The sequence below is a fragment of the Helobdella robusta genome (assembly GCF_000326865.2).
Source record: "Helobdella robusta unplaced genomic scaffold HELROscaffold_84, whole genome shotgun sequence".
Classification (NCBI taxonomy): Eukaryota; Metazoa; Annelida; class Clitellata; order Rhynchobdellida; family Glossiphoniidae; genus Helobdella; species Helobdella robusta.
Window position 1 is genome coordinate 242,316 of NW_008705486.1, and position 22,949 is coordinate 265,264.

The 22,949-nt window shown below is 34.5% G+C and overlaps 1 protein-coding gene across 1 annotated transcript in view; it reads right to left on the reverse strand.

Moving 5' to 3' along the window:
- Nucleotides 1–22,949, reverse strand: part of HELRODRAFT_90503 (hypothetical protein) — a gene marked incomplete at both ends in the record, with an annotated part of 63,862 nt that overhangs the window by 7,178 nt on the left and 33,735 nt on the right. Inside the window, 6 exons of the mRNA XM_009032578.1 lie at nucleotides 2,979–3,112; nucleotides 3,197–3,266; nucleotides 13,423–13,565; nucleotides 14,258–14,398; nucleotides 15,237–15,375; nucleotides 19,823–19,996. Coding sequence (XP_009030826.1) covers nucleotides 2,979–3,112; nucleotides 3,197–3,266; nucleotides 13,423–13,565; nucleotides 14,258–14,398; nucleotides 15,237–15,375; nucleotides 19,823–19,996 — 801 coding nt within the window. The remainder of the gene's footprint in view (nucleotides 1–2,978; nucleotides 3,113–3,196; nucleotides 3,267–13,422; nucleotides 13,566–14,257; nucleotides 14,399–15,236; nucleotides 15,376–19,822; nucleotides 19,997–22,949) is intronic.

Consider the following 22,949-nt stretch of genomic DNA (forward strand, 5'->3'; position numbering starts at 1 on the left):
TTTTAATACTTCTTTGTTTTCGTTGTTGGTTAAGCGCCGGGTTGGAAGTGAGGTCTATTACCAATATATATATATATATATATATATATATATATATATATATATATATATATATATATATATATACGCACTATTTGATAATAGAAAGTATACTATTGAGCTTTTCAATTTTTCTGACAGTAATTTTGTAATTATTATCCAATTTATTAAAATGAATTAGAAAATCATTGGTGTTCATGGTGAATGCCATATTTCGATTTTTCATCTTCAGCGCTTATATAGGAATATTTCAAGATTTTACAATTCTTTGTGTCAGCACAACGGTTGGAAACACAGATGCATTTGACAGTTTTTATTCTGCCTTGTCCTATGCAAAGTGCATTTATTCTGCTTTGTCCTGTCTGTTTATTATTATTATATATTATATTGTTATATCATTTATTATATCTTTGTTCTGTTTATTCTTTTTGCTTGTAAAATCTTTCAATAATATTCTTTATGTCGATAATGATGTTGCTATTCTTTGCTGTCTGTTGATTTAAGGTTTTCTTTGGTCAATGAAGATCGCTTCAGCAATTCTTAGATGGCTGTGGTTCCTGTAACCGTATATTATGCTAGTATTGTTTAATTATATTTCTCGTAATGTGAGTTCTAACAAGTCGTTTTTTGTGCATAGTACGGCAACGTGATAGGGATGTAGTTGTCACTCCAATATATAAGTGCGGCTAACGAGAGCACCCGTTAAGAGGGCATTTAAACTCGTATATAAGGTGATTTCTTTCCAGAGTTGAATTTTGGAGAGGCGTGCAGTTACTCTTTGTTTTCAGGTTTGCCGTTTTGCATACTGATAATAAATTCAAAGATTTACTTTATTGTCTGTATTTCTAGCCTTCACGTTTTTGAAAACAATTTCGTCTGTTTTAAATGCTGTTTTCAATTCGATCACAAAGAATGTTATTAAGTTTGTTGTTGTAGTCATTTCTATCCATAATAACATACAGTTATAACCGACCCTTTAAACTTGTAGGGTATAGTTATTTCTCTCTACGTGGATTCTTGATTCCTAAGCAGTTTTATTTCAGATGACTTTAAACGCAAACTACGTCAAACGTTTATCTAATACCAGCAGTAATAGAAACAAAAAATTAATCTTAATAACTACATAAAATCACATTAATCACTTTTACGTCAACTGTCGTCCGTCTTCTTATTTACCTGTACTCATCGTGTCATTCTCGTCGTTTTCGCACTTCTTCGCTTCATATGTCGTCCTATTTATACAGCTTTTTTTGCAATGCATAGACATTTTACAATACGGCGCACCATAGATAATTATTGTCATAATTATGAGGCGCCGTATTTATAACAATACTTTGGAGCTTTGTCAGCTTTTATGATAATAATGTTGTTGTTTTTTAAGGTTGCTGCGGCATCAATCAATTCCTTTGTAAGAATCATGCTTTTGAAATTATTTCTCATCTTATCTATTAAATCATTTACAATGTTTGTGTTGAGTGTTTTCAGTTTTTGACTTCCAAATTTAATAAAGTCATCAATTAATTGTTCAATTTCAATTTTTTTGAAGATTCTTGGGTTTCCTCAAGTAATGACAATTGAGTCCGAGGTTAAAGATGTGTTGTTCGGCTATTGTCGGTAGATATTGACTAAAAATATAAAAAGTGGTCTACGTTTATAAGGTTTACATTTTTTAAATTAAGTTTACGTTGGGTCTTTATTTTATTTATCCTGTAATGGTTGCTATTAATATGATGTAAATAGTTGTTGATGGTGTGTTTGAGTTTTTAGTGGACTTGAGCCTTGTTTCAGATTGCCTTGCAAACACACACTTATTCTTTGTCTTTATTATTAGCTCTTTCTTAATTTTATGTTCGCGCTTCAGTGGATAATCACGGTTGTTCACAATGTTGAATCACCCAAAAATGGAAACAAAAGAAAAAAAACATACACGATTACGCCTCTGCCAAATCAATAAATGTACCAAAATTTGACGGTACTATACCCTGAAAAAGCTAGCAGGCAAGATTCAAAGCAGCAACACTCGGCATCGAGCGGAACGCGAAAAAACGCGAATAAAAACACACACACACATAAGACAGCATTGATAATAGCACTAAGAGGCTCCACTTTGGAAGTATCACAATCGATTCCTGCCAAGGATCGCAATAACATCGAGATCGTAACCGACGCGATGGAAACAAATAAACTGAGGGTTTCTATTTAAACATAGCTGGACTACCGTATGCAGAAACCAGGTAAATTGCTCAACAACTAGCACAAGACATAGAGACTGACACCCCAACAGGTACCCCGGAATTCAGAGAGAGAGAGAACGGCAAAAAAAGCGTTTATACAAGACCTACGAGACCCAGATAAAAAATATTACCTTATAATATCAAAGATAAAAAAGGGAATTTGAAGAAAAGTATATGATACTGGAATCAGTAAAGTTGATGTTGAAAAAGACACAAGAATACCGAAAATTCACGAAAAGAGTGATTGTCAAAGAATTGTTCCAGCAAACCATCAGAATGCTGGAACTGTGGAAAAAAGGGGATATCAAAAAATATTGTAAGAGGCCTCAAAGAAGTAACACCTATCAATGGAAAAATCGACGCTGGAACGTCTGGTGTTTCATTTGTCAGAAACAATTCAATCATTATAAATCTGCACAAATAATTAAATCAAAACAAAAAAGATCAAAATCACAACAAAATCATACAATGGCGTTTCGTTTTAAAATCGGAGTTTTTCATCTGTCAAGTGTTCTAAATTATATAAATCGTATTTTGATGAAGTTAAATTTTGTTTATCGAAGTCAAGTTTTATAAGATCTTGATCAAATTTTTTATCGTTTCTTGTTAATCGAAGTCAAGTTATATGAGATCTTGATCAAATTTTTTATCGTTTCTGAAGTGAAATTCAATTAAACAGCTGCACAATAAGCATTCATAAAATACCTGGATAAGAACAACATCAGCTGCTTCCACAGCTACATCGGTACCAGATCCGATAGCAATACCAATATCTGCTTGTGCAAGTGCGGGTGAGTCATTTACTCCATCACCAACCATGGCCACTACTTTATTTTGACCTTTTCATTAACATTAACTTGAATATCAGTTATTTTATTGAAATGAACGTATTCATAACAAACAATGCGCAAGAAATAAATTACTTTGCAGCCACTTGATAACAGCCACTTTATCAGAAGGAAGAACTTCTCCAAAAACATCTTCAATTCCAACCTGTATGTTTAGTATTGATTTTACCAGGAACAAAATAATAAAAATGAAAATAGGCGGTATTTAAATTTTTTACTTCATGTGAAATCTCATGAAAAATTGTTCACTGAAAAGTTTTAACAGTTGTTTTAAAGTAAGCATTCAGGCCATAGAATTATTTTAACGACAACAGGCTAGTACGTTATAACGGTATTTGCTTACAAATATCATGGATATATTTTGGGACGAGGTTTTCAGCTATGCAAATTTCATTGAACATTTTTGCCCATTTATCATTAATTAACTTTTTGAAAATACACTCAACGATATGGAACGATAACGATACGTTGTTAGCCAAATTATGTCAAATGTTCTCAATAAATACGATTTACAACAATTCCATATCGTTAATATCGTAATTCCATATCGTACGTCTGGCCTGTGGCGAGTAATGGTTTACCAATAATATATATATATATATATATATATATATATATATATATATTGGATTAAGACTGTCCGAAATGCAATTATTGATGAAAATACAGCATGTTCGGCGTTAGTTAACACTTGAAAAATGATTTACGATCAACTGTTAGAAAAATCGAAAAGTTAAATTGGACGTTAACTTACGCCGAACATGCTGTGATTTTCATCAATATATATATATATATATATATATATATATATATATATATATATATATAGCTTTGGAAAATTTACGAGTGTGATTTTCAATATTTCTGACAGTAGTTTTATTATCCAATTTACAAAAATTAATAAAAAATTGTTGGTGTTCATGGTGAAGCGTTTAGGCCATATACTCAATATATAAATTCTAGCATGTTCCGCGCTAGTTAGCTTCCTGTTTAATTTTTCTAACGGTTGATCTTAAATCATTCTCAAGCTTCTTGAGTTCAAAACCAAAATTTTTATTTATATTAAACATGATAGAACATTTAAGCATGACAGGACAAAAAACTTTATTCGGTATTCCATTTTGTTTGTCCTGCTTGCATCAATCTACAACAACAAATTCAAAATAGAATGTTTTTGAAGCCATTAAGGTAAAGAAAGTCACATCGTTACAATATCTAGGGGATGTTCTGGATTGTACTGGAACAACTGAAGCTGCCGTTCGAGCACGCATACGTGCAGCCTGGAATAAATGGCATCTCCTTGCCTCTATCATGATGCGGCGTGACTTTATAAATCTGTGATGCGTCCGGTGTTGTTATATGGTGCAGAAACATGGCCAATGACAACCAAACTGGAACAACAACTTCAACGAACCGACATGAAAATGCTCCGATGGATGCAACGAATTAGTCTGAAGGACCACATCGAATCTACCGAAATCCTGCGTCGTGCTGGTTTAGATGATATAAAGGACGAATGCCGGCAACACCGTCTGCGGTGGTTTGGTCATGTCAAACGAAGTAGAAACAGTGCCATAACTTCTCTTGCAGATGTTGAAGTACCTGGCACACGTCCCAAAGGCCGTCCAAAGAAGTCCTGGTCGCAAACAATCGAGCAAGACATGAAAGCTCTAAATTTAAATAAAATGGATACAACTGATCGTCTAATTTGGCGCAAAAAGTTGATGACAAAGAAAACAACCTCCTACCTCGGATGAAAATGTCTTCTGCGATTCTTAGGTTGTAGTGCTGTTGATTGTTGTATAAAATTTTTGTTTTGTTATCTAGAAGGTTTCTAGTTATTGGAGTGCTGTGGAAAGTTTCTAGATGGTTTTTTATTGCACCGTCTCTTTAGTGCATAGTGAGTCTACGCGATAGTGCTGTAGTAGTCATCCCTATAAAGGAAGTTTGAAGACGCGCACAGTTGTCAAGAGAACAAGAAAATTTATATATGATGACTAAGTTTCAAAAGGGAAATGTTGTGAGGTAGACAATTATTCAAAATTAAAAGGTTAGATGTTTTGTAGTTTTTGCAAAAGATTCTTAATTTTATTCTATCGTTCAGGTTAGTTGGTTTAATATTATCATGAATTATCTTTTTCATGATCTTTTCATCAGTTTTGTAAGACGAAGACATGAAATTTCGATAATATAGTATATTGGTGTTATTATTATTATTGTTGTTTGTGTTAATGGCATTATCGTTGTTGTTATTATTGTTGTTATTATTTTTATTGTTAGTGTCATTACAATTGTTGTTATTGTTTTTGTTAATATTACCATCGTTGTTGTTATTGTTGTTGTTACTGTTAATATAATTGCCGTTGATGTCATTGCTGTTAATGTAATTACCGTTGCTGTTATTGTTGTTAATGTTATTACCGTTGTTGTTGGTATTATTATTGCCTTTATGGTTATTGTTGATAATGGTGACTATATTTTTATTATTATTATTATTATTATTACTATTATTTTTATTATTATTGTTGTTGTTGTTGTTTTGGTTCACTCGTTTAACTTTTTATTGATGACATTTTTAATTAGATCTGCGTAGTAATTATTATTTATAAGAAGATTTGTGACACGTTTGATTTCTGATGAAACGTCGTCTGGGGATGAGGAGTGTGTGAAGGCGCAGTTGATGAATGATCTTACAGTACTCAATTGATGTTCATCAGTACATTCACCACTGTCGTTTAAACATATTCCTTTATTAGTACCTTTAATGTAGACGGAGGTTTGAAAGTTGTGTTCGTTGCGAGTGACAAGAACGTCAGGAAAAGGGAAATTTTTTTATAACTTTCATATTTAATGGTAAATTTTAATTTGGATTTATTGAATATTTTTAATAAATTGTCGATTAGATTATGATCGGTATAAAATACAAAAATATCATCAACAAATCTTGTGTAGATGTTGGGTTAAAGTTCAGGATTTGGGTTGAAGGTTACTTGTTCTAGATTACCAAGATAGAAATTAACAAAGAAAACGCCTAAAGGGGACCCCATGGCAATTCCATCAATCTGTTTATAAAGTTTACCGGTAGGGTTGATGAATGGTTCTTCTGTTGTACAAATTTCTAAAAACTGTTTCAAGTATTTTTTAGGAATTTTTAATGATGAATATTGTGAATCATAAACTGTTTTAGTTATAATGTCGATAGTATCTTTGATAGAAACATTTTTGTATAAGGATTCGACATTAAGTGATGCGATATGTTCGGATGATGGATTTGTATTTAATATATCAATAAACTCTTTTGACGATTTAAAGTTGTAGTTGTCTGGAAGGTATGGCAAAAGTATTTTGAGTATTTTTGCAATTGGATATGTAACTGTTGGTATTTGGCTAATGATTGGTCGTAGAGGATAATTGGATTTATGAGTTTTAACGTTATCATATAAATAACCAGGTTGATACTCGCCGGCGAGGATGTGAAATTTGTCATCGTTTAAATATTTATTAATTTGTCGAATTATTTTATTAAGTTATCTTTTTAAAAAAAGTGTAGGGTCTGACGTTATTGCTTTAAATTTATTTTTATCATTTAAAATTTATATCGTTTAAAAATTAAAAAATATTTTCGTTGTTAAAATTTTTCATTAAAACTTTGTTTCATTTTTCGAATTTATTTGTATATGTTTTTAATAACATTAAAACTATAATAATACTAATTAATATATATATATATATACAATATATATATATATATATATATATATATATATATATATATATCATGGAAAAAATTATATGTGGTAGTATTACGTCGTTTTTTAAACAAATTTCAAATTTTGTTTCCTGTGTTTCAGAAAGGAGAGTTCAACTGAACTTGCTATTTTGGACTTAACACTTTATGTTTGTAGTAACATCGATTTAAAACGACACACCATTGGTACGTTTATTGGTATAAAAAAAGCATTTGACAACTGTCGATCATGAGTTGTTGTTAACGAAAATGTCGCATTATGGTATGAGAGGACCTTTGTTAAAATTGTGTCAAAGTTACCTGGCTAATCGATCTCAACATGTTGTTATAGGTAAACATCATTCTTCCTTGTTGCCTATTATCTCTGGAGTGCCTCAGGGCTCTGTACTTGGCCCTGTTTTTTTAATATATTTATCAATGATCTATGCAGATCGACTAAGGCTGTAAAATATATTATGTATGCGGATGACACTACCATTTTGGCGGCTGATAGAAAGGGATCGTCCGCGATTGGGATGGAGAGAGCAAGTGGAGAAGGACAGAGTGAAAGCGGGGTTGCGTGATACTGAGGCGAATGACAGATGTGAATGGCGTCGAGGGGTATTTGTTGTTGTTGCCCCATTCTGGGGGACCCCTAGGGCTTCAATCGAGGCCAGAGCCAAACCGCCACTGCATTTGGGTTTCTCCAGAGATCTATTGGTTGTAGTTTTGTGGTGTTTTGTGAACAGCTAAACAGATGCGGTACGTCATCTGTATGATTGTTGCAGAAAGGACAGGTGTTGAGGTGCCCATTGTCGATTCTGTTTTTGTAGCTGTTTAGAAGAATACTATGGCCAGAGCGGAGTTGGGCAAGGGTCCGTCTGATTGCCCTGGGAAGTGATTCTTCTGTAGGATCTATTTTTGGTGTAGGTGGAGGCCATCCGTCAAGCAACAACAACGGCCACTGATACGTCTTTGTGGCGGCTTCGATAGTGTTTTTGTGTAGTGTTCTTAGAGCGGACTTCAGAGAATCGCTATTTATGGTTGTTGGTAGAACCACATGAGTTGTTGAAGACCATTTGGAGAGGAGGGTGGTCTTTATGTTGAGATAAGGATGTTGTTGCGTGCTGATATGATGGCACGGGTGGCTAGGATTATGGCATAGGAGTAGGAATTGTGATGCTATTAGCTCCGAATGCTGCCTTACCGTTAACATCTGACATTTTGAGTGAAGGTGCCATTCTGAAGCGATGACATGGCAACCTGTAATCAGACGTAGGGCAGCATTGTGGGAGGACTTGGAGGTGGAAATCTCCAAATTTCTGCTATTGAAGAAGTCGTAAAGCTTTGGAAGGTAACAATTGAGCCGAAGTGTCAAATCATCGGCATTCGGACCTGTAGTGTAAACTGAAAAATCGTCTGCATAAGAGATAACTTTGATGTCTGGAGGAGCGTTAGGTATTTTGGAGACGTAGTGGTTGAACAGAGTTGGTGACAATATAGAACCTTGAGGCACTCCTGAGCGGATGGTGCGTTGTTTTGAAAATTGTCGGCGGAACTCTGTTGATGCAGAGCGTCCATGCAGATAGTTTGACAACCAGCGGACAATTGACCGTGGAAGCGATGATGACATGAGGTCGGAGATTAGGATGCGATGGTTGACGGTGTCGAAGGCCTTTGTGAGGTCCAATGCTGTTAAACTTGTTCGGTGAGCTGGCCTCTTCTGATTTAGGCCGTTTGCGATGTCGGTGACCATCGTGGTGAGAGCTGTTGTTGTAGAATGAAGTGGGCGAAAACCATGCTGATGACTCGCTAAGGTTAGTTGAATCGAGATGATCGGCAGAAGGCATTTTTCAAATACTTTAACTGCCGGACAAAGAAAAGATATAAGACGGTATGATTTCGCGTCGTTAACTGGTTTGCCGGGTTTTAGTAGAGGAATGATTTTTGATTTCTTGTAAATTTCAGGAATCCTACAGGTTCGTAGGGATTCGTTAAAAATATTTGTTAAGAAGGAAATTCCCTTTGGGCCGAGGTGTTTTAGGTGAAATATTGTCAGGTTGTCTGATCCTGTTGCATTGGACGGTTAGGAAGTTTTAATAGCTTCTGTAACCTGATTGGGAGTTAGTATAGGATAGTCGTCAAGCGGAAGTTTCTTGACGGCTTTGTTGGTGATTCTATTTAGTTTGTTTGATGAATGTTTAGTAGTTGATGTAAAAATTTTATTGAATGAGTTGGCTATTTGCAGGTTGTTGGTTAGTGACCTGTTGTTGAAATTAATAGCGATGTTGGGGTATTGAATTGGTTTGCCGCTAAGAGCTTTTATGGTGCTCCAGAGGCGTTTGGTGTTGGTTATCCTGTTGAAGGTGCCCAGGAAATCCTTCCAACGTGATTGTTTTAATTTGTTGATTTTGTGTTGAATTATTGTTGATGTAGTTGCTATGTCCTTAGATGTTGGATCTTTAGCTCTGAATCCTCCAGTCTTTTCATTAGGTCGGTGATTTCTTTCGATAGACCTGGAGTATATGAAATTCGTCTACCAGAAAGTATGTTGTGGTCACTTGCGTCCTGTAGAATACGACGAAACGATTTCTCGGCTGCTGATAGGTTGGGAGGGAAAACTTGATTGGAAAATCCGGCTTCGGATTCTTTGGTGAAACCATCCCAGTTAGCTTTCGCGAAATTTATGAATCTGATTTTTGGTGGGTTAGTATGTTGAATTGTTGTTTGTAAGCTGATGTGAATGGGTAGATGATCTGATGAGAGTGAGGTCATCGTGGACCATTCCATGTTGATGATCAACGTATCTGAGGCGACAGAGATATCTGGAGATGAAGGTTGGCCGGATGTTGGGAGACGCGTTGAGGTATCCAAGTTGAGTATGCCGCAGCCAAAATTTTCGATTTCACTAGCTAGGGCTTCTCCTCGTGTGTCCTCCAGATTTGAATACCAAAGTGAGTCGTGTGCATTGACATCTCCCAATAAGACGACATTTGGGATTGATAAAAATTGAGATATGTATGCTGTGAAACCTGTTGGGCAGATGGATTGTGGAGGGATGTAAATGTTAATGATGTTGATATCTGTGCTGCTGGCGTTGATTGTGATGGCCTGACTCTCAATTGTTGGGACATCTGGTAATGACTTGATGCAGTAGGGAATACTGTTGTGGATGAGTAATATGAGACCATCTCCTCGACCAATTCTTCAGTCTTTGCGGTAAATAGCGTATTCTCTGAAGACCGGATTTTTGGAGCCTTTTGATAGCTTGGACTCTTGGAGGGCTGCGATGTGGATGTTGTGATTTATGAGGTGTTGCTGAATTTCATCTTGTTTGTTTTTTATGTCGTTAGAGTTTATACAGTTTAGTTTAAGGAAATTTAACTTTCCAGCATTTACTGCATGTGATGTTGACGGTTTGTTGTGGGTTGAGTTGTTGAATGATGATGTTGAAGTTGGCCGCCGTGAGGCGCCAGCAGACGCCAAAGAGTCGCTTGAGTTTGAGGACGGATGAGAACAGTTATTACAATAGTAATGACCGTTGATGTTTGTTAAGCAATTGCTGAGGTGATGGCAGTTGTAGCAGGTTCTGCAACGGGCAAAATATTGGGTTTTGTTTATCCTTTGATGGCATCCAGGGCACATCCAGATCTTTGGGGGACCTGGATTTGCTTCAATTCCGGCTCTCAAGGGAAGGCAACGGAGCAGGACGGCCGGAATGACCCGCTCCGTCGATGAAAACCCCTGTGAAACATCCAGGTGGGAAGGGTTTGTTGCAACTGTTTGTAGGATCGACTGATTTGACGGTCCAATCGGCTCAACCGCGGGAAGGCAGTTGCTCCAGAGCCTCGAGGGGTATTTCGGTTTCATCATAGGTAGCCAAACGGCAACCCCCGATCTCGGAAAAAATGTCGTCTAAACGTGTAAACTTATAATTTATATATATATATAAATAATCGGTCTATTTGTATGCATCATTCAAAATTTTAAATAATTATGGTATATTTATTTTTGATAATGACATGTAAACCTTCGACATCAATGAATCACTCATAATCTCACGCATCAAATATGCAGCTCCCTCCTGGTTCGGTTTTGCCACACTCTCTTATCAAAAAACTAATCGGCTTCAACTATCTACCTGCATCATATCCTATCGTCACTCAGATATTCAACACACCCGATTCAAAACTGTTCAAGAATGTAGAAAATAACAACAACCACGTCATCCATCTCTACTATTACCAATTAAAACTACAACACACAACCTTCGACAGCGCAAACATAACTATCAAGTTGCCACCCAATCCACATATCAGGAAAAGACTTTTTTCACAAGACACCTCAAACATATTAACACTCAATAAAACTTTATCATTCACGCAACAAGTTTTTTTTTTTATTTATCGATCACCTCATTAACTTACTAAGTCATCATCTAGTCAATTAGTTTGCGTTTTTATGCCATTACTTCATTTTAATGTCAATTAATTTAATTTAATTTATTTTATTATTATTATTTATTTTATTTTATTTTTCATGTTAAAACATTTTTCTTCATCCGTTTTTTTATTTATTTACTTATTTGTTAAATTTGGTACTATTGCCTTGCATGCTGTAACAGCTTCTACGTCTGTCAGATCCTGTTTTTTAAAGAATAATAAAAAAAAATTTCCTAAGTCTATTTCTATGGTTTCGAAAAATGTGGAACCCATATTGGATATATTGAATAAATATGTAGAAATTTTGAATGCATTAAGAACAAACGTACAACTGATTAACAAGCCAGTCGAATACGACTCGCCGAGTTGCACAATAAACAGGTCTAATTAATATTAATGAACGAAACAACCTAGCTGCTAAAACAGTGCTGGCAGTATTAATGATAAAGCGACTCAGAAAAAATCAAATGCCGTTTTTGACAGTGGCGATTTTATTTTTGTTAAAATAAAAACCATTTAAGAAATGTTACATCAACTGCATTGAAAATGTATTCTATTGTTGCGATGTCTAAGATTTGTTGACATTCGTGTTCGGACGTTGCTTTTCGGCAATTCCAGGCTTCGGAAATTTTTTCGGATTGCTTTTCGCCAAAAATATGTTAATAAAATTATATTGTCAACGTTGCAAAAGTTTAATCATCGACCGGATAGCTCAAGCCAACGAAACGACTCCAGCTTATTAGAGCTCACAACGAACAACGTGACCGTCCTAACTCCACTGTTTCCTTTCGTAAAGAGTCCTTCGTGTGTGTTGCATGTGGGATACTATCCCAATCTACACATTTCTACCTTCATACATTCATTGAAAACTACTTAATGAACGTTACACGAAACATCCGAGGCATTTTTAGTGACAGCTAAAATCTAAGACTTTTGCCAACAGCAACCAAGCGCTACTTAGAGGCGCTATATAAATGACACATTACTATTATTATCATTATTCTAAAGTAATAGTTGACAAACATATTCTACAGAAACAGAAGCTTGTCAGTAGAAAGCATCTTGAGTTTCTTTTATGAAACCAATATCAGCCAAGCTTGATCAACTCTCTGTCTATGATCGTCCAATGTTGCAGATCTGTTAGAGACCGGGGCAAGCAATTGGAATGAAAATTTTGTTTTTTATTTGTTTTTTGGTGCGATGATTTAATGGCCAGCCTTTCGAGCTGTTGCTCTAAAATCACGCACCCAGTAAAATAAGTCAGTCATTCCTTGTTCCTTGCTTCCGTGTTGTGCCGACTTCACAGAGTGAAAAAGCTGGAGTATCCTCTCCAGTTTGATTTTTGAGCCCTAGAGAGGCTTAGTGAGATTGGCTGTTGCCCATGCAGCCAATCCCTTTTCGCACAAGAGAAATGGACAAGGAAACGGCAAATGCTGACACAGCCTGGCTTCTGTTGAGCTACAGAATTGCCCGAAATAATATATGTCATCAGCGATCCACAGGATTTCGACTTTTTTTTTCTGTCAGTGTTTATTTCCTTGGCTTTTCCCAAGCAAGGATAAAGCTTCAAGATAGTGGAGGTTCAGAATAAGAACTTTTTTCCTCTTAGATGGGTTGCTAATCAAGGCTAGCCAAAAACAATTGGTTATAACGCGCCAGTTAATCACCTTTGCCCCTTTTTCTATTAGTTGAAACAGTTTCGCCTCGTGTAGGTCAAGAGATGGACATTGACTGACACACGCAATGGAAGCATTTTATAGGTGTCGAGAGCTCATTCTCTTTACCACCCCGGCTATAACAGTTCTTGAAGGTAAAATATAATAATACAATATAATAACAATTTGATTGTAATGAAACACATTTAGTATAATTGACAAGCTTCAAAGTTAGGTTCAATCAAAATTAATGTTGTTTTTTATAGGTTCACGCGATTTAAAATATTGAAACGTAAATCTAGCATAATTTTATTGTAATTATCATTTTTGTTTGTTTATATAAATTCGCATTCAGAGTAGTTGATATTATGATAATAATAAGCATAGTCGCAATTTTGCAATCGCTGATCGTAAAACCGGATAGGTATGTTTTAGAAATCAATGCGTAAGATTTGTGAATCAAAGTAAAACACCAACCTGTCTAGCTACGTGTTCTGCAGTTTTAATATTATCACCAGTCAAGAGAACAACATCTAAACCCATTTTCTTCAGGGTGTAAACAGCCAAGTGGGCTTCTACTTTTATTTGATCTGCTATCATAATGACCGCAACTAATTTGCCTGATAGGTAGATGACGATGGGTTAAATATCTTGATCGTGATTGTATCACAAGATAAGTTAGGAGTCTCGTAGCCGAGTAATTAGCGTGTCTAGCTACTACTTCCAGAACCCGGGTTCGAATCCTAGAGTTTCTGCAGGTTTATTCGGGTAGCCGACCCCCGGCCAACCCAGCCGTCCATCTTTTCGAGGTCGGTAAATGGGGAGACGACGTAAGTTGTCGCATGTTGGCCGCCAGATGGCTCAGTGGTTCAATAGCGCGCTGAGTCAAGCATCTTAATGACTATCATATACTCGTATATGATGCGGTGAACATAAATACACGTGTACGTCGTGTATTTATGCAACGTACACGACATATAAATACGAAGCATAAATTGAATCATGAATAAAAGTATTCACGATTCATTTTATAATGAATCATAATGTAATATTCATATGCTTATATTAATATGCATATATGGCTATGCGAAGATGGCTGCTTCAAATCAATGAATAAAGATATGAAAAACAACATAAAAAAAAGATTACAGATAATATATATGTAACATTGTAAATGTTTTTGCGCATGTCAGAGCTGAAATAATTAGGACTAAAAAAAGTTATTCTAAAAAGCACCAGTAAAATACAAAAACTAAAACGTTCACTACAAGAAGCTAATAGTGATAACTTTATTAAATTATTACTCACTCACCATCGATAGCACAAAACACATGCGAGTGCCCATTATTTTCTTGTTTTTCCATCATTTCATTTATTTCAGTGGCGATGAAAATATTTTTCTGCTTCATCCATTCTTGGTTCCCAACAATTATATGATATGACAACTTAAAATCTGTCAATTAGTTTTTTCTATATTACATATTTAAAATGAAAAAGTGTGATAAAAGAAAAAAATATTTGCAAAAATTGATGCTTTAATGTGTAAAAAGTTTGAAATAATTTCATTAAGATGAATTTGTTCGTAAATTTTTGGCAAAGCTAAAGTAACAATGGCTACAAAATAATAAGTTTTAAAGACGATTATCTCATAGTTAAAATCAAGAATTATTAATTTTTTCATTGTTTTACTTTTTATAATTGTAAACATCTGTATCCACCATTATTTACGACAACTGAGGAATATGTAAATAAATGGAGGTTTAGAGGAAGAGAGTTGGTTGTTGGATTATGGAATCGAGCTGTGAGTTATTGAAGATCGCGTGACACCTGTCGTGTTTCTGTGACTAGCTAATAATTTGCAGTGATTCTATTACTGTTGGAATTCAAATGAACTAACAAGTCTGTTTTTGAAACAGTTGTATTTATCTATCAGAAATCAGTGAACCTAACTAAGGAAGATTGAATAATTTGAACCAATAACGGCTCCTTGTTTAAACAATGACAATTTTACTGTCAAAGTTCGGATCAGAAGGTGATGTAATGAAAATTTAAATGCTTGTCTGGTGATTTAATAAAAGCAAATTATGATAAACAATGGTTTAAAAGAACCATTCGTTAATAGATCCACCCGTTTTTATTCTAAGAATGAAATTCATATTGGCTTAACATATCAACATTGCAAAGCAAATTCAAAAAAATGAACTGATAAAAAATAAAACCTAATTACAATCTCTCAAAAAGTAGCAATTTAACAAACTTATTGAAGATACAAGTTTAATAAAATCTATAACCTTCAGTAGACGAAATGTAAACACCATGTTTATAAGCTTCTTTAATAACTGCATCTAGAGAAGTGACATCACATTCGATGCCAAGTCCAGCAAAGTTGTTGAAGTTCGTAACATGACCCAACTGTTCTATACATAAAATCTAGAAACATTCCAGAATGTTACAATTTAATAAAAAATATATAAACAATTTCTATAAATAAAATAATACACTTGTTTAAAATAATATTATAAAATTTTATGGTAAAATTGAAAATATTTCAAATTTTTCTGCTCTCTGGATCAATTTTTAAATGGCTAATTCAACAAAATGAGCTAGAACAAAACAAGTTTTACTATCCAGTCAAAAATGCATAACTTTGAAAATCGAGAGAAAAAACTGATCGGCAAGAGGGATGGAGTAAATAAAAGACTGAAGTTAATTTCTTTAAAACATAAAAAAAGTAGTCACCAGATTACAGAAATAGTTGAAAAAGAATAACATGTTCTTAACACAATAATTGATGTAAGAATTTCTTACTTGTCCTGATTCAAATCTTATTTTTCCTGTACATCATTATATATGTCTCTTAACAATACTGTGTCTAACTACTCTATTTTACAATGTGGTGTACCTCAGGGGCATATACTTGGACTTCTTTTGTTCATAACTTCTGAACTCTCTGGCATTATATCGTCATTCATTCCCTTTCTTATGTTTCTTCTTGTTTCTCTATACTAGTTTTAAATCTTCGTCATTAAAGTGCATTATTTCTTCCATATCTTTGTGTCTTACAGCTGCTGAATCTTGGTCATCTTCCATGTTTCTTAAACTCATGTTTAAACACATCCATGTTTGAACTTAGTTATTTTGGACATGGTTAGCCTGTTAGAATAATAGATAGAATAGATACATTAGTAAACATACTAATGTTTATCAAGCTTAACCAACACACTAACCCTAAATAAATCTATAATAAAAATTAATAGCCATTGGGGTGCACTCGCTATGAGGCGTTTCCAGGTGGTGGGTAGGGAAAAGTCCTGGACAGGAGACCTTCTAGGATTGCATCGAGTAATACGGAATAAGATGCCGCAAACCAACTATACCGGAAGAAAGAAAAAATTTGAATAAAAATATTGTTCAAGTGTGAAGGTGTGAGGTTGTGTATGAATAGTATGAGATTAAATAATTTTATTTATTTAATGGTTTTTGTCATACTGTATATGTCTTTTTCTCTACTTTACGTTTTGTTAATTTGATTAGTTACTTTTATATTTATTTATTGGTAATTTTGTTGGTGGATGGATATAATATACTCTTTCTTATTATTTATTTATTGTTTTGTTGTTTTTGTTGTTTTTGTTGTTGTCATTTTGTTTTTTGGTAGATAGACATTATATATTATTTCTTTTATTTATTTATAGTTTTGCTTTCGTTGTTGTCATTCAAGCTTTTGTAGCATTTATGTTATTTTTTTGTAGCTTTTATGTATGCTTTTAAAATTTTTTTATAATAATAATAAGAAGAAGAAAAAGAAAAAATAAGAAGAAGAAGAAAGGCCATCTAGAACAAATTACATTCGCCTCACAACCTCATCTCAAACCACAGATTTACATTGATACGTCGACGATACATCTGGGGCTTATAACAATCCCGATACAACAACAACCAATCACAATTCAAATTCATGATAGAACATTCTACAAACAACAAACTCATTCGTAAACTGGACAACAAACGCCCTACTACACCAAACTGTTTAATAATCTTTGACAACAAACAAATCACATCAAACAATCAAATCGCTAACAACTTCAACAAAATCTTCTCCTCCGTCTAACCACACCAAAACCTGGTAAAGACGCCACTCTATTTTCTTCATATTGTCCTATCTCTCTACTCTGCCTTATAGTAAAAATCCTCGAATCTCTCCTACTTCCCACAATCCCCGCCCGCCTTCCACCAGCTGACCATCAACATGGCGTCCGCCCGAACCACTCCGCCACTACAGACTTACTTCAGCTTTCCACCATCATTGCCCTATTAAATGCCACATTAGAGATATACCACACCTTCACATAACTTTAAGTAATCAGCTACGCTTACGACTCTACTCATGGTCCCCTTATTGAACCAATTACAACTACACTTAACAACTACATCACAACCCTGACAACCTTCTTCTTTAATCGTTCACTTTCTCTTTCTCTCTCTGTCTCAGCCACGAAATAGTCACACTAACTATTCAAAATACTTTTTTTAGCATGATCAACAATGTCATTAGCAATAGGGTGTTTGCAAGTTGTTATAACATGTCAAAGAGAGAGTTCATAAGCAATGCTAGACAAATTTTTTGCTAAAATTAAAAACTTACCTCATAACCACCACTGATATGCATGATATCAGATGTTTCAAAAACGAAACTTGTTTCTAATAGATTTGCTTATTTCAAATATGTAATCCATTTTTTTTATCACGTACAGTTTTTTCATAATTCCAAAAAATGGTTTAAAACATCATATAAAACTACATTACATAATCCAGATAATGACTGATATTTCAATGATATAATCAAATATATATGTGCATGTATCTGTGTATATATTCATAACTCACATGGACAATGTTGTATAAACACAGACACACACATGAAATTGCTTATATCATCAAAATCTAGGTTTGCCCATTTAATTAAAATAAATTCATTATATAATATTGAAATTTCTATTCATTTAAATTCATTTGATTTAACATGGCTACTAGTTCGAGTTCCAGAAGTTTGAACTCTCCAAATTCATTTTGTTATATTTGTAGAAGATACACGCCTCAGAAGCAAAGGCAGTCCATCAATGGATTTGTGAAAAAAAAAATTATCATGTATATTTTAAAATAAAATTAGGTGATCAAGATAAACCATGGGCACCTCATGTTGTATGCAGGACATGTGTAGGACTAAGAAGTTGGAGTAGAGGTTTGAAAACTTCTTAAAATTTTGGAATTCCAATGATTTGGCGTGAACCCAAAAATCACACAGATGATTGTTACTTCTGCATGGTAAACACCAAAGGTTTTAACAACAAAAATGAAAAAGATTTCATATCCTCCTTCAGCATTGAGACCAGTAACTCATGGAGATGACATTCCTGTTCCGATACCAATTGATATAGCAGAAGTTTTGCCAAATGATGAATTAAGTTATGACGATGTTGTTGAAACTGATAGACAATTTTTCAATCAGAAATTCAAATTCTAGAAAAGCATTTTCTCAGGCTGAATTAAACGACCTTGTTCGAGTTGAATTTATCAAAAATTTCATAAGAGATACTGGGATCACGTTTAAAGGCTAAGAATTTACTAAAAACCAAAACAACTTTTTCATGGTATAGAAATCGTGAAGCAGAATTTATAAAATTTTTTCAAAAGTTGATTTCCTTATATATTGTTTAAATATACCTTGATTGATTACTGAGTTAGGAGTTATGTTAAATGTCAATGAATGGAGAATTTTTATTGACTCTTCCAAACGAAGTCTCAAAAGCAGTTCATTTGCATAATGCATAATGGAAATATTTATGCATCTTTGCCAATTGCATATTCTATTCAATTGAAAAAAACATGATAACATGGCGATGCTTTTTCAAAAAATCAAGTAAGATGAGCATAAGTTGTTGAATTCTACTAGCCCAGTAATGAGGCTATACTGAACTTCCACGTTTTTTTTTATGTGAGTGGGATAGCAGGGCAGAAAAAGATCATTGGAAAAAGAAATATTGGCTATCACGAACAAATTTTCAACTAGGTATGAAAAATATTAAATTTCTTAAGTTGGTTGAACCAAATAGAATACTCCTGCCTCATCTTCATATTAAACTTGGATCGATGAAGCAGTTTGTGAAAGCGTTGGACAAGGAAAGTATATATTTGCATATATTTGTACCAAATTTCCAAAAATTTCCAAAAATCATTATTGAGAATCTGAAGGCTGGGATTTTCGATGGTCCAAATATCAGAATGCTCACGAGAGATAACGAATTTATTAAAATAATGAATAAATTGGAATTGAATGCAAGGACTAGTTATAGAGCTGTGATGAACAAATTTCTCGGAAACAAGAGAGCAACAAACTAAGAAATAATTGTTCATGAAATGGTCTCTGCATTCCAAAAATTAGGATGTCGAATGAGCCTTAAAATTGACATTTTATTTTCACATTTGGATTATTATCCGAAAAGTCTTAGCGATTATAGTGAAGAAACGGGTGAAAGGTTTCACCAAGACATTAAAACAATAGAAATCAGATATCAAGGACGATGGAATGTTAACATGATGGCGGACTATTGTTAGATGCTGAAAAGAAAGAATTTGACGGCTAAAGAATGTGGGAGAAAATCAAGAAGAAGTTTTTGTCCTTAATTTGAAATTTTATGCTTTATGTACTTTACATTTTATTAATTTTTTTTTCGAATTATGTTAGAACAATTAAAATATTTGAGACATCTAAATTTTTTTTTAAATCCACACCAGTGATCAGCAGATGAACACACAAGTAAAAATTATAATAAGTGAATATACAAGACTTTTATTTAATATCTAAAATTCATAATACTTTTTTAGCGTGATCAACAATGGCATTAGCAATAGGATGTTCGCTAGATGATTCAGCTGTTCCAATTAATGATATCAGAAACGGTAGGCAACAATCTCCAAAAAGATGAACAGAATATACTTGCGGAGTACCACGAGTAATTGTACCAGTTTTATCAAATATCACTGTATTAACCTGCATTTAATTTAAATAAAACATTACCAATTTTTTAAACTTTATCTTTTATTTTATTTATATATATATATATATATATATATATATATATATATATATATATATATATATATATATATATATATTGTTTTATATGTTTGTTATATATGTATTGTTTTTTATATGTTTGTTATATATGTATTGTTTTTTTTTGTCCTGGTTATGACATTAAACTGACACTCACTGCCTTGTGAGTGATGTTGGATCATCAAAGGCTAGGCCCACCGCTTATAACTGTGGTTGCGTAAGGAAGGGCGTCCTGCGTAAAAATTAGCCAAATAAATTACTTATGATGAAATGGCGTCGAGGGGTATTTCGGTTTCATCATAGGTAGCCAAACGGCAACCCCCGATCTCGGGGAAAATGTCGTCTAAACGTGTGTTGTTTGTTGTTGTATATATGTATTGTTTTATATTTTTTTATACATTTGGTTTCCTCGCGGGGAAATCGACAATTGATGCATTTCAAATCCTACGGCAACTGCAAGAGAAATACCTCGCAAAGTATCAACAACTATCCCACATTCTTGTAGACCTTGAAAAAGCATTTGATCGAGTTCCCCGTGAAGCAATCAGGTGGAGTCTAAGTCGACAACTCATTCCAGAATATCTTGTTCGACTTGTGATGGAAATGTATACGAATACTAAGACTCTCGTTAGCACAACGGTTAGAAACACAGATGCATTTGACATCGGCGTTGGAGTTCACCAAGACTCGATTCTCAGTCCACTGTTATTTATAACTGTGATGGAAAAAATCTCAAAACCGATAAGCACTGGGACATTTGGAATCTAATATATGCAGATGATATCGTTGTAACAGCCACGTCTGAGCTGAATGCAGCACAGAGGTTTGAAGATTGGAACACCAAACTCGTCGATCATAGATTCAAAGCAATGGACAGACACTGGTGAACCCATCCAATTCACAGCTACTGGACAATGGCACTATTCAGTTTGTAAAGCTGGTGTAGGTAACAATTCAATCAAATGTCAGCAGCGTAACCAGTGGCGTCCCAAACGTTGTTCAAAAATGATTGGTACTTTATCTAAAGTGTCCAATTTTGTTTGTTCTGTTTGCATCAATCCACAACAACAAATTCAAAATAGGAATGTTTTTGAAGCCATTAAGGCAGAGAAAGTCACATCGTTTGAATATTTAGGGGATGTTCTGGATTGTACTGGAACAGCTGAAGCTGCCGTTTGAGCACGCATACGTGCAGCCTGGAATAAATAGCATCTCCTTGCATCTATATTGATGCGGCGTGACATCCCACTACCACTACAATCAAGACTTTATAAATCTGTGATACGTCAGGTGTTGTTATATGGTGCAGAAACATGGCCAATGACAACCAAACTGGAACAACTTCAACGAACCGATATGAAAATGCTCCGATGGATGCAACGAATTAGTCTGAAGGACCACATCAAATCTACTGAAATCCTGCGTCGTGCTGGTTTAGATGATATAAAGGACGAATGCCGACAACACCGTCTGCGGTGGTTTGGTCATGTCAAACAAAGTGGAAACAGTGCCATAACTTATCTTGCAGATGTTGAAGTATCTGGCACACGTCCCAAAGGCATTCCAAAAAAGTCCTGTTCGCAAACAATCGAGCAAGACAAGAAAGCTCTAAATTTAAATGTAATAGATATAACTGATCGTCTAATTTAGCGCAAAATATTGATGGCAAAGAAAACAACGTCCTACGTCGGGAGAACTGGGTCTCTGGACGCTAAACGAAGATAGATATTCATATTGTTTTATATATGCTAGAAGGAGATCATATTTTATACAGTATTGTATGCATTCTATCGAATTGTTGGCATTAACCAATTTAAAGTTAGTCTTTTCAATTTTCCATACTATAATTGAATTTTCTGGAAACTGTTCGATTTATTTAAAATAAAATTATTATCCAAGTTCATCATGAAAATTTAATGAAACTGTTGTTTTTCAAATTCATCATGCAGGTAAGGCCTTATTTAGATTTTACACAAATTACCTTCAGAGCAGGTTTGGTTTATATAGTTTCTTTAAACAAAGCAAGGCTAGTTCTTAGCATAGTGAGTTACTTAGTTGGTGTCGAACTCTTCATCTTTGTTTTTGTCATTTCTTTGTTCTTTATTGTTATTGAATCTAGTATTATTAAGTTAGTATTCGTAATGACGTAATCATTCTTTGTGTTTTGATAAAATATTTTTAGGTTGTTGTCAAGAATTTGGCGGGTTATTGAGGTTGGGTCTATACACAGCCTTTGTAGGCATGTTTGGTGTCATTGCTCTTTGAGTAGTTTTGAATCTCCACGGCTTTTTTGCTAAACGATGTGTCTTGCCAAACCCATTCATGGAAAGGCTATGAAAGTAAACCGAAACAAAAAATCGCTAGCACCCGCAATTAACTATGAAGATGGTTCTGCTCATCACTCGGCATCAGTTCCGACTAAACTGCTGCGTCTATACTGGTGTTTGCGTATAATTGCTGATATCAGATGGAAAGACAAAGTTCCAAACACAATGGTTCTTGCAAAGTGTGGTACAATGGGTATAAAATCGCTTTTGCTTCAAACTCATTTTCGTTGGATAGGGCATGTTATACGTATGCCAGACACAGGAATTAACAAGCAGGTTTTTTTTTGTCAACTGGCGTCGGGAAATCGACTAGTAAGTGACTTTGTACGTAGATACCTAGTAAGTGACTCTGTACGTAGATACAAAAACAGCCTTAAAAAAATATGAACAAATTTGATTTAGACCCCAAGGCTCTTTTTGTTGATGTTCTGCGTTGCTCGGAATGGAGAAAGTCTACCCAGTTGGCAGTTTTCGCTTTTGAATTGGCACGTACAGTTGCTCTCGCAGGAAAAAGGATTCGACAAAAACAGACGGCCTTAAGAGGTGATAGTACAGGTGTA